This window comes from Diuraphis noxia, unplaced genomic scaffold (assembly GCF_037042655.1).
Source record: "Diuraphis noxia isolate RWA-SAM2 unplaced genomic scaffold, SU_Dnox_SAM2 contig0003, whole genome shotgun sequence".
Lineage (NCBI taxonomy): Eukaryota > Metazoa > Arthropoda > Insecta > Hemiptera > Aphididae > Diuraphis > Diuraphis noxia.
In genome coordinates, this window is record NW_028301713.1 from 39525744 (window position 1) to 39544085 (window position 18342).

The window sequence follows — 18342 nt, forward strand, 5'->3', positions numbered from 1 at the left end:
AATTGTTGTTTGTAATATAACATAATATTGTGAACCTAAAGTTCGCTGAAAATGTATTATATTCAGTACGCTACTAAACACTGACAGGCTCGTCAAGAAACTTATTGGCATATTTTGATTATAGATTACAAACATCAGGTTTTTAATAAAATGTTAAAAACTTTATAATTATTTTATGAAGGTATAAGAATGAATCGAATAAATCAGAATCATTATAGTTACATGTTCTTGTTACCAGCTATATTGTATGCCATTTTATGCGTACAGATCTTAAATGCTTATGATGAATATAAACCAAGTGTCACTATTTCACAGCATTTTCATAAAGCTAGTAAGTACCTACAACCAATTATAATTTAACATTCTAATTTCTAAGTCAAATTAAAAAATACCTTTATTCAAATATTTCGATTTCTATAGTTAATTTGATAATTTTTGTTGATTATTTAGACTTTTAAGAAAAGGAACACTCATACATTTTTAATAAATAAAATTGTAAAACATTTTAACAACTATTTTATTGGAATCAAATAAAGCTCATTTAAAAACTATATGGCACTATACCACTTGAAAATATTAAATCTATTAAATTTATTTTAAATTATATTATAACTTTATTATTAAATTTAGTTCTACATTTAAGGTTTATGATATATTTAACACCAAATGAAATAACTAAAACACATGTTAAATCTCAAAATTAATATTATGCGTATTTATTATATGATACAATTTTAAAATATATTAAAGATTACGATATGGTAATTAATTGTTCACTTATTTTTATTTTAGATTGTCTTGATGATTATGATATTACTACAATCTATAGACTAGCGGATCCACGTTTAAATGACATCAATGGTTTGTTAGGTAAAAAAAATACAGTTTGTAATGTTTGTATTCGATATAACGAATATACATACAAATATAATAAAATATTATATAAAAAAAAATATTATTGTTGTTTAAACCGTCATTTTATCTTATTTTTATGGAAGCCAGAGGTACATTGTACAATTTATATCAAATTATATACTTGTTATGATTATCGATAGAATTCGATTTTTAGTTTCTCGTGATGTTAACTGTTGACAAAACACAAAACTATTCATCGTCTATTCAATTAAATGAAGTATTGATCTTTGATTTTTCTAGTTGTATAAACTATTCAATATAATTAGTGGAGGGAGGGGGGTAAACATAGGCGCAATTAGAGTAAAAATATTGGGGGGGCTTCAGCCCCTCACATAAATTTTTCAATCTCTGCCTCTCAGAAGCTTTTTTCTACCCTTAAACCTAACCCTCTATAAAAATGTGCTCATTGGATGGCAAGTAAAATTTAAAAAATAAAAAATAAAACAATAATTCACTTTTAACTTTTATTTAAATTTATATTAAAGTTTATTTAAAACTTGAGCTATGGCATTAAAATTTTTTATCACTGCGTCACAGCTTTTAAAGCGGCAAATCCAACGAGTGTCACTTAACTGAGAAAGTGTTGTCTTTTCATATTCAATTTAAGTTGTAAATCAGTAAGCTTCACGTTTCTTGTTGGATGAGAGAAATGAACATAGAGTGCCTCCAAAGCGTTAAATAAGTTTCTAGCATCCTTAAAAAAATATATATAATTACAAATCAGAATAATAGGTATAATAAAATATTAATTATGAATTTTACCTTTAAGTGCTTGCACATATCAATAACTACTAAATTAATCTTATGCGCCATACAATGTACATATACTGCACATTTGGCTGGAGGGTGAACTATTTTCAATTTTGCTTGAACACCTCCTATGTGACCTGACATGACATTTGCTCCATCATATGACTGTCCTATGATGGGAATTTTATCTAATTTAGATGCATTTAAAAATTCAACCAATTTTAAAATCAAAGCATCTGCAGTTTGCTTTTCTGATACGTCAACAAATCCTAAGAATCGTTCACAGATGTCCATTCCATGGGGATATCTTACACAAATACTTAATTGCTCTTGTTTGTGAGACCTAGTAAGAATAGAAAACTTATTAAATATACAAAAACATAGTATTAAAAATTCAATTTTTACTTCCAAGATTGTATTTATTATTTACCGAGCCTCATCGCACGAGATACTGAACATTCCACAATCTATAATTGCTTGTATAATGGTAGATTTAACATTTTCAGCACACGTCTCTATCAGTTCATTTTGTATACTCCAACTTGTATGGTTCAATAAGGTATTTTTATATACATTGCAAAACTCTGGATTATGTTTTGATAAAAATTCACACATTTCTTTAAAATTACCTAGAACAAAAATAAAACAAACAAATTTTAACAATGAAATTCAATTAAATAATTTTAAGGTTCATTTTAAATAATATAATAAGTACCCTTATTAACTGATGTCTCATCTTCACGGTGTCCTCTAAACGCTATTCCTTGTCTGCCAAGATATAAAACAATATCAATTAAACATTTAATGTACATTCTATTTGTTTGTATTTCTTTTTGAAGAGCAGTAGACATCTTTGAAATAACATCACCATTTTTCACTGAGTTTTTATAAGCTGACCATCTTAAATTGGCAGTCAAGTGGTGGTCAGAAATTTCATGCAATTTTAATTTTGTTTTTCCTGTTTTTGCATCTCTAGTTCCACTCAACTTTAATAATAGAAATAGGTACATATTATTAATAATACATTTTAAAGATAATATTAAACAATTATGATCTATTAATGTAATTTGTAAATCAGTGTATTTAAAATGGTTAAGCTTGCCTTTTTCCAATTATTAAAACCTGTTGTTACGAAAACATCTTCTACATGACCAGAACTTGTTGAAAACATTCTGCAAGGAAAGCAAAAAATAGCATCTTTCTCTATGCTATATTCAAGCCAGTTATACTCCTTGAAATATTTGGAACCAAAAGATCTATTTTGTGATCCAAATGCTGTTTTAGGATAAACCTATATACAATAAATTTATTATTTTACATTTGTTATTAAATATTGAAGAAGAAAAAATATTATTATAGATTAATATTATTATTATATTATAGAGAGAGGAGTGGTATTGGGTACAAAAAAAACAGAAAGGGGCTAAAAAATGATGACCCCTTAAAGAAAAATGTCTGGCTATGTGCCTGAGCTAGTACTCTTAAAATTAATATAACTTACCTTTAAAATAGGTTGCACAGAGCCAGAATCTAAGTTACCTAGATCGACAATATCCAACTTATTTCCTTCTTTAGGACTTAATAATGTCGATTGACTTGTCTCATATTCAACTAAAGAATTATTCACATCAGGAGACATAGAAACATCATTATTAGAAGTTGAAATAGTTGTTTCTGAATGACTTGAATTATTTTTTCCTTCATTGATTAGTATACAATCTGATTTTTTTTTTTAAATTAAATATTGAAAACATTTTTAGTTTACTAACTTTGAATTTTTTTTTTAAAAAAAAGAAGAAAATTAGGTACCTAATAATGATAGGTAGCCAGGTAGGTAATAACTTTTTTGTTCACTAAATAGCAAATGCCAAAATATTATCACAATCACAAAGCACGATGCACGAATGAACGGAATGAACAAATAATGTGAGTACGTCTGTATTAGGAATGCAATCGTAATTGAATGGTCAATCTCAATATATGGTGGTATATAACTATATAATTGTAATGCTTGTCTGCTAAGGACGGTTTGGTCGTTTGGTATGATCAAATGTTTAATAGCATCAATACAGTTTTGTACTTTCCGTAAATGAGCTATTTATAAACCTACATAATAATATGACGTGACTGTATATTCACACTGGGCGAATGTTCGCGCGTGTTTCCCGTGAAACGAACCCACACGCATGCGTGTCCCGCACGCGAACTATTCGCCTAGTGTACCTTATGGTTATGGCTTATCGTAATTGTCATTAATTGTCAATTGCGGCCACTCGCAAAACGTCCGAGAATGGAAGCTATAAATATAGTCGGGGATAATATTTTGGTTATTGATAATGATATACAGCGGTGCGCTATAATAAGCACGGTCTAGACTATAGAAATAATAGATTTATTATTTAAGACCACGATTATAATATTGTTACTAAAAAAAAATAAAAAAAATTTATTTTATTCATTTTTTCAGTAGTAATCACATATTTTTTTTATTTATCAATATAATAATATAAAGTTCTGTATGGTTTTTGGGGGGGGGCTTTGAATGTTTTTGAGGGGGCTTAGCCCCTCCAGCCCCCCCCCCCTAATTGCGCCTATGGGGGTAAACATGGAGATTGGGGATAAGGGGGGATAGGTTTCAACGTGATATTTTTTAGCGTATATAATGACCTTATAACCATTAGTTATATTTGTAATGATCAAATAGTGCATGTTAAAAAATCGGCTTTAACGATGTTTTTTTCTGATGAATGATGATTATCAAGGCTCGGGACTTAAAGCATTTGCTTATTTTTATGGATTGACTTAAAATGTAGCATAGTTCTATGGAAGTGTATCTATATCATGTTATAATACGTTTAATTATGAAGTTTGAAAGTGCTTTTTTTCGTTTATTCCATCGATTTTTCAAAAAAATGCTTATTTCCAGTTTTTCTTATTATTTTTGCTTATTTGACCACTATTTCTACGTTTTTATAATGTTTTCAAATATTATAAATATCGTTTACATTTCATTTTTCAGAAAATCCCTCGGAAAATCCATAAAATCCTTAAAGTATCGAAAGTGAAGTTAAATTTATTTTATAATATAAGGATAAAGATTTATTTTGATTTTGTTTGATTTTTTGGTTAGAATTTTTCAGTTTTTTGTTTTTTGATAAATATTTTTGCGAAAATTTACGTTTTTAAATGCTTATTTGAGTGCTTATAATGATTTTTAATGATTTTAAGTGCTATAAGTCCCGAGCCCTGATGATTATACATCGAGGTTACACGCAGTTATAGTAAATGAACTTACTATAATTTACGTATAACTGAATAATTTCATACTATTAGCTAGGAAATTATCTTATGTTCCCGTATGAAACTTATGACTTCTATTAAAAATATTACTTATTATTCATTATTTGTACGTCTCTTTATGAATTCAATAATATATATTGTATAATATTGTATGCATTATTATAATATTCTAATAACTGAACTAGATATATCAACCGAGACGTTCAATAGTAACTATTCAATTGAATCAATTGAAATACATTCAAGAACAAATGCTATTGGAATACCTATATTAATTGAAAATAAAATTGACAACAATTCTCTGTCAGATGCTATTTTTCAATTTGATTTTGCGGAATTTTATGAATATGACTTTATACCAAATAATGGCCGTATGGGAATTTATTTGAATTCAAATTATTGGAAACGATCATCTATTGCATTAACAGGTAGTACATAAAATGAGTATGTTCAAATAATTTTTTAGTCAACAAAATATTGCTAATTTCTATTAAGAAATGTCATTATATTTCAAACTATAATGCATTTTCTAATTAACAAATTACATTATTAACTATACATAATTTTAACAGGAGAAAAATGCGGGTTAAACTCTGTTTCTTCTACTACGAATTATAACACAGGTAATTTTAACTAAAAACGTGAGTATAACTAACCTATTATAGTAATTTCATCATTATTAGTCAAAGTAAAAAATATCATACAAATGATCAACAAAAATGAATGCGTATTAAAATATAATATTTTGACCACTTACAATATATACCATGATTATATGATATCAGCTACATTCTGAAATAGCTATCATAAAAAAGGCGAATGTGATAACTTATTGTAGTTTTCATAATATGCATAGTAATAATACACTGCACACATGCACTGTTTTGGGCATTTTAAGAGCAAGTATTTGTTATATCTTGTCAGAGGTTAAAGTGGGAAAAAATTCCAGAGGAGACTAATGTTTCCAAAAAGTTTTAAGCGTTCCATATATAATTTCATGTATAATGTCTAATGTATAAAATCCTAATTTGTTAAAGGGGACGCTTTTTAACCGCCGTCAGAGGTAAGGGGACTGAGTCCTCCTGCGCCACCCCCCCCACTTTAACCCCTGTATCTTGTATAATGTCTAGAACGATTTTTTTATTACTATATAAACATAATAAATTGTCAATTAATACTCATCCCATACTAAATTAATTGATTAATCATAAAAACAGCATCGAATTATATATGTTTTAATGTTGTAGTTTTTGTTTTCAGAACACAATTTAAATGAATGCATTGATGCATTTGAATATGAATATGACAAACATTATTATCCGCATTTAGCAAAAGACGATAATCCTGATGAAGTTCAACAGACATTTCTCAAAACTCATTGGAAGCCAGATAAAAAACAAACTTGCTTATCAATTACATACTATCATAGTTGGGACTCTGAAATGGAAATCATTATGAGTATATCCAATGAAAATGATACATTAATAACTTCTACTATATTAGAAAAACACGTGAGTTAAATAAATTGTGTTTTACTACATGCAGGAGTAGCCAGAGTCTGAAAGCCTCATAATTGTTTATAAGTGTAAATTTTTTATAAAATATTAATTTGCAATAATATTTTATTCTGAAATACGTAGGTATTTATTTAAATCATGAAAAATAACATTATTGTAAGCGTCACTATCTTCTAAATTCAAATAAATTCAAATTTTTTCAAAATGTCTAAAACTATATATTCAAACTTAAAAATGTTTTTTATTGAAAAAATATATATGTATATATTTCAAAGCTACATTAAATATAGAAAATTGAAGAATTTCAAATCCAACATTCTTTGAAAATTTTAAAAATGTCAATAAATAATTTAAAAGTAAAAAAAAAAACAGTTAAAACAATTAAAAATTAAGCAATAAAAAAAACTTTAATATAACAATAATACTGACATTTTCAAATCGCACCGTCTATTTTAACAAAAAAATTAAAAACCCAAGTAGAACGTTCAAATGTGGCATACCTAACAACCTAAGTATTCACCTACCTACTAGTAATATCTGTTTTTACCAGTAAAATATTTTATTCAACGATATTATAAAAAATGCAGATATTTGTTCAAAAAATATAATTTTTATTATGATTTAATTTTTAAATTTTAAATTAATACTTGAAAATAAATATGGAAAATAAAATAAAATCTTGGAAACTCTAAATTTAACTTTAATTTGTATCCCTAGTTTTTAGTATCACAACTTATTGGCACTTACTAGCATTTCGTATTAAATTATATTACGCGTTGTTAAGTTGAATTTTTTTTTTTTACATATATATTATATAGGATAGCATAAAGACATTAAAAATTGCTAACATGGCTCTTATTCAAAATCAGAAATATAAAATTGTATTAAAAAGAAAATATAGTAGTGCTCTTCACTATAAAGATTATAACACATATTTGGGAAATTGGTTTGAACTCATTCGGATTTATCAATGTCCAGATGAAGGTATTTATTAACTACATAGTAGTAAATATGTAGTATATTTGTGTAGAATATGTTAAACATTGATTTAACACAATCTCTAATTTATATTTTTAAATATAAATCTAAAAAATATATTACCATATTATAAATTTGTGAATATTAAAATTCATGGCATACCATAATATTTTTATTGGTTCCTAGATGAAGAAGAATTAAGAGTTGTTCCTATAAATGACATTGGTAATTGGTTTGAAGGCCCAAAGCCCTTCAATATACTCGGAAACGGTATGCATACAAAAAAATTCAAATTTTCGAGTTAGATTCTGGGGTCTCTAAAGCATGTATTTTTATATTTTTAAAGTACCAGGTAAGTATTACAACGATGTTTGATTTAATTTTTGTTAAAGACTTTTGGTAGGTTGTAACAATTTTCATTAAGTTTCGGAAAAAATATATTTGAAATTAAGTGATAGGGACTTAGCGAAATGTATTTATTTTTTTATATATACCATAAGTTTTTAAAACAATATTGTGAATAAATGTGAGATTATATGGTACCTAGGAAATATTTTAAGCACATGATCTTAAGCTAATTTTGGTAAGCCACGCTATGCTAAGAATCGTTTCCGAATTCAACAATTTAGCTTCATTTAACTTTCAAATCTAAATTCTTATATATTATTTCAATTTTATATTTGTACGAGTTTCTAACTTTACATTCTTTCAACCTTTGAATATTTAATGAATATAATTATTTAGTTTAACAATATTTTAATTAGTTATCTAACCTATACAGCTATTATACTATAATATTTAAGTTTATTGTCCTTAAAAAGTATTATTTGAACGTATTGTTTGTTTCACTTTGTAAATATATTTCATTATTCATATCTCATTTTAATTATAAATATAGATGATACGACTGTGTGTAACAAAATGCAAACACCTTCAACTAATAATTCTTGTTTAAATGGTGGTTTCATGTTATCAAAAAGACCAGCGTGTGTTTGCCCTCCTGGATTCAAAGGACAACTTTGTGAAATAGGTAATTAACCTTCGGCATTATAAATAATATCAGGTCTCTGGAACTTTAATAGGCTTTAAACTACACGCCGATATTTTGATATGTTACAAATTACAAATTATAATAATATTCTTATACACGTATAAAATAGGCTGTTGTTACCCATTGATTCAATGTGTATTTTTATTATTAATACAAATATAAAAATTAAAAATTAAAATATATTCCAGGATGTGGATCTAATTATTATGGAGCTGATTGTAAAGGAATATGTTCAATGTATGCCAATGAAATGTGTCGCGGATTGTTGATGTGTACGAAACTGTATGGCTGTACATGTCCACCAGGTCTAACTGGTCCATTGTGTAACAACGGTTTGAAGAATATTATTTTTTACAATTTGTTTCTATAAACAAAGTATAATAATATGTTAACATACATTTTTTTAAAGACTGTAAACCGGGTAAATATGGTGCGGATTGTAAACAAACATGTTCATCGAATTGCCATAACAATAAATGTGACCAATATACTGGTATCTGTTATCAAGGATGTTCAGAAGGATATTTACCACCATATTGTCTACAAAGTAAGATATAACTCTCGGGAACATAAAAAATATAAATATTACAATCAAAATTTGTAATTCTATTCTTAACATAGATAATAGAGGAGAATAACGTTTCGTTGTTAGAAGTAGTAATAAACGGATATCTAACCCACTTTAAACTTATTTTATAAAAAATGGTTATCAAAAAACTATCTACGAAAATTGAACAACCAACCCCAAAAATATAGTTACTTAGTTAGGTACCTACTATAGTTTTTAGATTTCAATATTTCAGCCAACAATTTAAAGTTAGACACAATAATATTATAGCTACTAATAATGTGATATATTTTAAATTGTAATGGTTTCATTTTAGAATATCCATACTTAATTAATCCACCTACACTAATTTCGTCCAAGTATGATGCATTGGAATTGGAATTTAACTTCAAACTGGATAATATTAAAGAAGGAGATACAAGTATAAAATTGAAATATTATCAAATATTTTATAAGGTACATACGAATATTTTATTTGTTAAAAATATGACAGAGGTAGGTTTAATCTAATTTCATAAAGACAAGAGTATTTATAATAATCAAAATATGAATATAGAATATCTATTACGGTATTATATAATATTCTTATGGTATAGTGAAAATAAATAATGTAGTTATTTCAATCGATTTTTTTACTTATTCGTATTACTTAATTGGACCATATCCTATAATGTTAAAATATCCTATAGCTGAATATTATAATCAATCTATTGTATAGGTAGGTACTAATTTCTATTTTACAATATAAAACTCAAAGTGATACCTACCAAATGTATTTAACTACCTACCAAGTTTATCTATTATGTATGTAGATCTTAAGTTTTATATATACAGAGACGAATCATTAGCTGTACAAAGCTATGTTAGTTACCTACCTATTAAATTATACTGAAATTATACATTTTTGTAGTTACCTACTAACTACAACTAACCAATACATGTAAAATTTACTTATTATTCCATAATTAACGTTTTCACTTTTTAGTCAATAGTTGAAGAGGAATTTACAAAATCTGAAATTAAACTTATAAATGGAACTAGTTATGGAACCATCATAGATACTTTAAATGATTTGACACCAAATACCATATATATGATTGGTGTTCTGGTAATAACAGATGATGGGAATTTCAACTATGAAAACATAGTTTATGGTCAGTACAAGACATCCTATTGTATCCGTAAGTATCTTAATTATACATAGTTAATAGTTACATTAATTAAAAATGTTTTTAAAACCTGTATTGTATACAATAATTATACTATGAAAATTTAAAAAATAGAAAATTATAGTTAAAACAGTTATAATATTTTTTAAATTTACACGTTCATCGTTGTAAAAAAAAAAAGCTTTAATGTATACAATATTTTTAATATTATTTATTTTCACTAATTTTTTTTTCCAATTGTAATACCTATATAATTTACAACTCATAAAATAGTCATGTATCATAAACCCATTTAGTTAAATATCGTATTTGAAAAATTATATAAGTCTTAAGTGAGTTTAGATTTAAATCATCATTATATAATTAATCAGTTTATAAATAAGATTATTTTATTTTTAAATTATACAAAATATTTAATAAATAAATGAACAGGTATTATTACCAAATATATTAAAGCATATTTATTATTTTAGCTTAATTTGATGTACACTATACATTTTTATTTGGAGCTTAAAACTTATTAAATTTTTTTCTAATTACCTATTTTAGAACCTGAAGTATCTGATTATAACATTAAATTGATCAGTGGGATAAAAAGTGTCGATATAACATGGAATGAGGTTAGTATAACTTTCTAAATTTGTTTAGCAAAATTAGCCTTTTTTTTAATAACTAAAACTTTATTGTATAAATTATAGCTTATCCAACTTATTATAAAATTATTAATTTACAGATAATACCTAAACAGTTAGAATGCAATATTACTGAATATGTTATTACGTTAACAGTTAATCAAACACAAAATGTAATTTCTGGTGTTAAAGAAATAAAATCAAGTTTTAATACTAGCCACTCAATAGAAAATCTCTATCCTGGGTACAATTATAGTATATTACTCACGCCTAAGACTTCTAAAGGTCCATTAAGATCGTCACCTACGTATTCATTTACTCCCCTTATGTCAGGTAACTACATAATTTTTTATTACTTAACGGATAACTTCTTAACTTATCAATCATCAATTCAATTGTATGTTCTAATATAGGAAATGACGTTAGTATTAGGGGTATTGTTGCAACCGCATATAATAATACAATTAAAATATCCTGGAAATTAGTAAACGCTTTCCGTTACGATGCTACAGTCAACGACCCATTAAAGTGTGTTCTCAGATACAAAGTAATTGGTCTATTTTCACTAATTAGATATATTAGTGTAATCCATCTGAAATTAATACCACATGATGCATACCTATAGTATGTTTGTCTTTTATAATACAATTAATTTCAAATTGATTTCAGCTAAAACGAATTCTCAGTTGTTCTTTGGATGAAATAGAAAACGATTGGACGTCAATTACAATTTACAATCGAACAAATTACGAAATTTTTGACGTGATTCCTAATTCACAGTACTGTATACAAGTTACAGTTGCCAATAACTTAAATACTGTGCAACGAGAAAACCATGTGTGCACATTGACACCAGCATCATGTACTTATAAATTTAATACACCTATCGTGTATTCGTATTTTAATGGATGATTTTTGTGTGTTTTATGAATAGACCCAAAAACTAAACCTATTTTCGACCTTCAACGCCCAATGAATGTGACGAATAGCTCAGTGTTTGTCCAATGGAAAGTCGATCCCGTAAATTGTTCAAAGTTAAATGGATTGTTATCATCGTATTACATTGAACTTAAGGTAAATAATTGTTTAAATTAATGTATTATGACGTATTTCTTTGTAAAATCAAAACATTTGGTTTTGATTATAGGATAGGAGAAATAACATATTACAAGTAATAGAAACGAAAAAAAACTACATTCACATTAATGATCTGAAATCAAATAATTATTATGAACTGAAAGTGTTTATAAAAACACACATTGGATATAACGCTGAACAATATCTATTTACAAACTTTACTACTAAATCAAAATGTAAGTTCATCATAATTATTATGATTATATTTCTTCACATATTATTATTATTTATTATACATTATTGTTTTTAAACACACCCATACAGATTTAGTACCTGTCTATGATATCGTAGCTTATAAAAAGAGTCTAAGACATCGATCAGTAGGACTTCGTTGGTATTATATAGAAGACTCAAATTTAAATGGATTTATAGTTTCATTCAATAAAGAAGGTTTTGGAAACAAAAAAAATGTTATAGAGATTGCCCCGACGAAATGTTCCGCTTGGCCGGAATATTATTGCCATAATTTTAATAATTTGAGCCCAGCAGTTACCTTCACGTTTAATGTATGTATTAGATAGATGACATTATAAAATAAGAAAATATTATTAATAAATCATAAAATATAATTTTGTAATAGATAAAGCCTAAGTTTATAAGTAATCCTGAAGGTGGTACAGTTTCGTCTATTTCATTTAAAATGATCGATGAAAGTAAGTAAGATATGAAACTAGTTAAAGCTTAAGTAATTCTTAAAACAAAAATCATGTGTTTAATGCTTTGTTTAGTACCAGATTCTCCAAATAATTTCAAAGTAATTGATATTGAAAGGACTTTTATAACACTCGAGTGGGATATTCCGTGGATATTTAATGGTGTATTAGATATGTACATTATTAACGTAGAAGAAATGTCAGATATGAGATTGTATTCAAGTATGAGGTCAATAGAATTAGCAATCTACGAAGAAGTTCCTTCTTACAACTATACGGTGATTAATTTAAATGTTACATTTTCGTACTAATATTGTACGGATATGATATTGGTACTATAAGTAATATAATTTACTGTCTCTGTCTGTATTTAAAATGCAATGATAACAAGTTGTGTTATGAGTGTTATATCGATGTTTCAATATGAGACATCGAATATACATCTTGATTATAGTATAAGCAAAACATTAAGCGATGTAACCAATCTTTTAGACAATATTTTCTTAAAAAGATATGACATTTTCTTGAAAATATTACGCTCTTCAAAATTCACGTTTATTTAGAAATCACGAAATTTCCCAAACATTCATATTTACCTAGATAACACAATTTTATTTTCGAGTGTCTATAGTAAAATGTTGCTATTTTCAATTTTGGAAATTGGATGGACGGAGACAGTACATAATATTATGTTATTAGTGTATACGTCCTTTTAACTGAGCTATTATACTCAGATTCATTTCCCTATATAATAATATATGGTGATTTTTATTGTTTTCAAATGTTTTATAATAATATTATGATACACAATATTATTTACTACCCCCAATAGAAGTATCGAAACAAAGCAAGGTATAGTTGGAGCTAACTAAATATTATTCTCCTTTTATTATTTTTAATTTCTATTATTTGAATTAAATTAATACAATCTAATATTTTACAGCTAAAAGATCTAAATCCTGGTTCGACTTATTCAATTGGAATAGTGACTGTGTCCAAGTCATTGTGGTATAGTCTACCATCGACAATTCACGCAACGACACTTGATGATTAATTATTATTATTTTATTTATAAAATATTAACCAAAAGTTTATTTTTTTTTATATATAACACGTTTCCAAGTAATAAGTTTTTACTTTATTAGATTTTGTAATCATCGAACACATGCTATTATGAATATCGTATAGAAAATACCATTAAGAATTAGATTTATATACCTATATCTAAACTCGTACCTATTATATAATTATTACATAATGTAGGTACACGTATATTTTATACTACTTTATATTGCTATGTGTAATATTAAACAATAATTAATATTTGATCAGAATAAAATATTTGTTTTGACTATTAAATAATTTATTAATATACACAGGTATCAGATTTCAATATTTCATTACCTAGTATTTATATAATTATTTTGTGATTTAAATTTTAGTATTAATTTTCACTTTAGCCTTTACACCATAGATATGTACGAGGTACCGAATATCTAATTTATCAATACAGAAAACTTTTCCAGTATATATTATTCAATATTTATTTAAAATCAATAGCATCCAAAATATCTCTTTCAACCGATATTTATTATTATAGTATGAATGCTTCAAGATGGTCTTGATTCAGAGAATATATCGTAAACAATTTTTTATTATCTTCAACTTACCCAATGATCTTTCACAAATAACTTGTCACATGCAACTTTGGTGTAACTATTGTGCTTCACAATCATCTAAATATTGAGAATTCAATAATTACATTTTTGCTTTGGATCATTGCCAACATCTTGCCATTATAATTAGATTATAATTTATAGTATTTAAAGAAAACTAGACGGAATTTCCTAGTTTTAAAATGAATTCATCCTTCTTTATATGATATCAACTCTTTGTAAAGGTTGCATGTTGCATTATTATAAAAAATTAATTAAATGTTCATAAGATATAAACGCTAACAGAATAAACTCCGATATTTGTATTTAGATTTTACGAATGGGTTTTAATTTTACATTAAAGTTATGATACAGAAGTTGGTCAGAAAAGCAAACTATATATTTTATATTTCATGTTTAATTGTAAAATAAAACAGTTACTAATATTTGAGAATCTTGACCAATGTTTTTTAATGTTGATTACTACATTGTTTTACGTTTCTAGAAATAATAATAATAATAATTTTTATTTATCATCAAATCAAATAAAAATATTAAACAAAAAAACACCAGAAAGTTTAGATGATAACCCTCCAATAAGCATAGCTTGTGTTTGGACTTTGGAGGGAGTACGTTCCTAGAAATTTCGTCAGATACTCAGATAGATTAATATCTTACTTGTATTTTGAGTGATGTAAGTATAAGTTATTCAAAATTATCACTACCTGGAACTAAATTATTAACTTCATATAAAAGTACACAATTGTACACATATTAATATGTCTTACCAATTAGAATCGTGGAGACTCAAATAAAAATACTTTGTTTCATTAATGGAAGGTGGAGTTCTGAGTTTAACAGATGTACGCTAGGTAAGTATATAAAAGTACTTAATACTGTATGTCTGTATGTACCTATACATTATGATATTATCATAGATTAAAAGTTAAACTTTAAACATTATATTTTTTCCAAAAAATATTTAATAATATTATGAAATGTTTAATTATTTATTATAGTAGGGTTTTGCTCCCCATAGAAGACATAATATGTAGTAAATACTAAATATATTAAATAATTTTAAAGTATTTAAATGAGTCTGATCGAAAAAAACAACAATTATACAGTGTTTAATCGTAAGTTGAAAACACTATAACTTTAAAAATATTAAATATATTTGAAATTTGAATTCTGTTTGTTGTTGGTGCTTAACAAACTTGGTTATAACCATTGACTTATTATAATAGGTCAATGGTTATAACACTTATTAAGCTAATTAAACTATTTTTAGGTTATTTCATTTCGCGCATGTGCATTACAACTTTTTATTCGAAATGACAACCCCGCCTTTTTTGATTTATTATTTTTTTTATGAATTTTATTGGTCAAATAACTTTTTATGTTAAAAAATAGTCGAGTTATGGATATTTACATTTTTGATATTATTTTTTTGTCATTTTTGAATTATTCATCAATTTTATGACTTAAATTATTTCTTTTTTCACCTCATGATATCTTCTAGTGATATTTTTAGTACCTACTTTTGGAGAGGATAATCTCCTTCCCCTACAATAACTTCTTAGGTTATAAAAAAAAAATATGTTTAGAATTTATTTTTTAATTTTAATTTTTAGAATTCAAAATTACATTCATTCATCTTATAAATTGTTCAAATTGCTCTCCATTACAATTTAAGCATGCTTCTGCCCTTTTTAAGAATTCTTTATTTGTTGCAGATGAGATTTGACCTTCAGTAAATTGAGTATACGCCGCAACTATTTTTTCTTTCAAATGAATAAAATTAGTAGGTGGGTTTGCATAGATTATAGACTACAGTTTTTAGATGCCGCCACAAAAAATAATCTAATGGTGCAGTACGATTTGGGGATTGAGGTGGCCATTTTATTATACCATTAGTTTCTATCCATCGATTTTCAAAATTTTCATTTAAATAATTCTTCACGGTAATTGCATTACGTGCCGGCGTACCATCTAGTTGCAAAATCAAATTGTTTCTTGTTTCTAGAGGGATATTATCAATATAGCATGATCGGTAATTCGTTCATTATAAATTCTAGATACCGTCTTCCATTTCATAAAGTATCGTAGAAATAAGGTCCCAAAAATTTACCTCCAATCAAACCACACCAAACATTTGTTCCCCAGACAAACTGGTCATTTGTTTCAAAAACCCAATGGGGATTTTAATTGTCCGGCAATAACGATTATTCTGTTTATTTATAATCCCGTTGTTAGTAAATTTGGATTCATCTGTCCATAATATCTAATTTAAAATAATAGGATTGTCTTCTAATTGAGTTACCAACCAAGAAATAAACATAATCCTAAGCTCAGCATCACCTTTTCGTAAGTGTTGAACTAAATCAGGTCTGTATGGATAAAATTTATGTTTTTTTTAAAATTTTATGAATGGCATTATGAGAAATAGGTACCTATTTCAAAGCCGACATGACGCGTACTAACCCTGAGATTTGCTCTTACGTACGCCAACACTTGAAGCTCAATATCTTCTCCTAAAGCATTGACTCGTCTAGGTTGTTGGTTGACATTAACTCTTGTGTTACAAAAAGAACCCGTATTTCTTAAATTCCTTTCTAATTTATGGAAATAACTATGTGACGGGTGTTACCTATCTGAATTTAGAAATACAAAAAAGGTGTTTTAATATTTTGATCAACAAAACCAAGTCATAAAAAGTGCTAATTAATAGATACATACTCTGGTAACGTTCAACATAATCATGTGCCACGTAACGTGCATTTTTTTGACATTACCAGTAAATAAAAAGCATATCAACCTTTTCTGAATTATTCATATTTTATTCAAGCTACAATACCTAAGCTATCTCAGTTATGAAATTATGAGATTAATTTAATAAACACTTGAGAAATCATAAAATATGACTGCAAATATAATACGAAACATTAGTTGAACTGGCCTATTTCAAATGAACACAGTAAATTTATTGTATCTAAATTACACTCAAATAAGCACAATCGTAAAATGGAAAACTCTTGCCTATCATTTAATGACTATTGTAAAATATCCAAAAATATAAATAAAATTAACAAGCTTGAAGATTATTTGCGAATCAAATGAACCGTATAAATAATTCAAAAATATTAAACATTAAAACATCCATAACTCGGCTATATTGTAACATAGAAGATAGAAAGTTGCTTTGACCATTAAAATTCATAAAAAATAAGAGTAAAAATAATAAATAAAAAAGGTGGGGTTGCTATTTATAAAAAAAAGTTGTTATGCCCGAAATGAAATGGTCTGAAAATAGTTTAATTAGCTTAATAAATCATAATTTATAACCAAGTTTGTTAAGCAGTTAAGCACCAACAACAAACAAAATTCAAATATATTTAATATTTGTAAAGATATAGTGTTTCTAATTCACGATTACACACTGTATATAATTGGTTACAACACTTACAACAGACGCATAAGCGGTCGGAAACTGCAGTAGGTACTCAATAAATAATATCGCTGACTAAAATAATAATAATAACAATCAGTAATCACAAGTAATGTGATAATTTTTTCACTATAAAATATGCATTTCCCTATTTCCTAGACAGTGGCGCAACTAGGATATTTTTTTATTTTTTTGTTTTTTTGTTTTTTTTTTGGGGGGGGGGGGGGATTATACATTTACAAAAAAAGGGTCTTTACTTTGAAATTTGACTTTTAAAAACATTTCGGGGAGTAACAACCTCAAACTCGCTCACCTGACTGCACTACTGTCCCTAGACTCCAAATTTTGAATTTAAACCAAGGGCTTTCGTTTGTGCTGGTTTGCGTTTAAATTTTATCGTTACCACTACGAGCCTTCAGAAGTTACAAGGGATAATATTTGGGATTTCCAGCGAAACGACTGTATCCCCACCTCTATATTTTCAAATTCAAATCATGTCATTCGTTTATGATACGTTTGTGCTGCAACCCTTAAAACACTTAACAAAATAACAATCATTTTTTGTATTA

The 18342-nt window shown here is 26.6% G+C and overlaps 2 protein-coding genes and 1 pseudogene across 2 annotated transcripts; 1 reads left to right on the forward strand and 2 right to left on the reverse strand.

Annotated features, from left to right (window-relative positions):
• The first annotated feature begins 36 nt into the window (after nt 1-36).
• On the forward strand, nt 37-14070 carry LOC149057333 (uncharacterized). Its single transcript, XM_089222643.1, has 22 exons — nt 37-331; nt 793-870; nt 5151-5393; nt 5538-5588; nt 6226-6476; nt 7301-7466; nt 7647-7730; nt 8359-8490; nt 8700-8843; nt 8921-9058; nt 9396-9535; nt 10065-10260; nt 10798-10868; nt 10982-11213; nt 11294-11427; nt 11550-11742; nt 11815-11954; nt 12028-12193; nt 12282-12523; nt 12598-12670; nt 12746-12948; nt 13614-14070. The coding sequence occupies exons 1-22, from the start codon at nt 190-192 to the stop codon at nt 13722-13724; spliced, it is 3330 nt and encodes a 1109-aa protein (XP_089078769.1). The 5' UTR covers nt 37-189; the 3' UTR covers nt 13725-14070.
• On the reverse strand, nt 969-3111 carry LOC149057334 (zinc finger MYM-type protein 1-like). The gene is made up of 5 exons (XM_089222644.1): nt 2768-3111; nt 2381-2651; nt 2096-2294; nt 1678-2008; nt 969-1609 (listed from the first exon to the last, which is right to left on the reverse strand). Exons 1-5 carry the CDS (start codon nt 2834-2836, stop codon nt 1484-1486), a joined length of 996 nt encoding a protein of 331 aa, XP_089078770.1. The 5' UTR covers nt 2837-3111; the 3' UTR covers nt 969-1483.
• Nucleotides 14071-15978: 1908 nt separating the features above from the next.
• LOC149057335 (uncharacterized) lies at nt 15979-17161 on the reverse strand (annotated as a pseudogene).
• Nucleotides 17162-18342: the final 1181 nt, after the last annotated feature.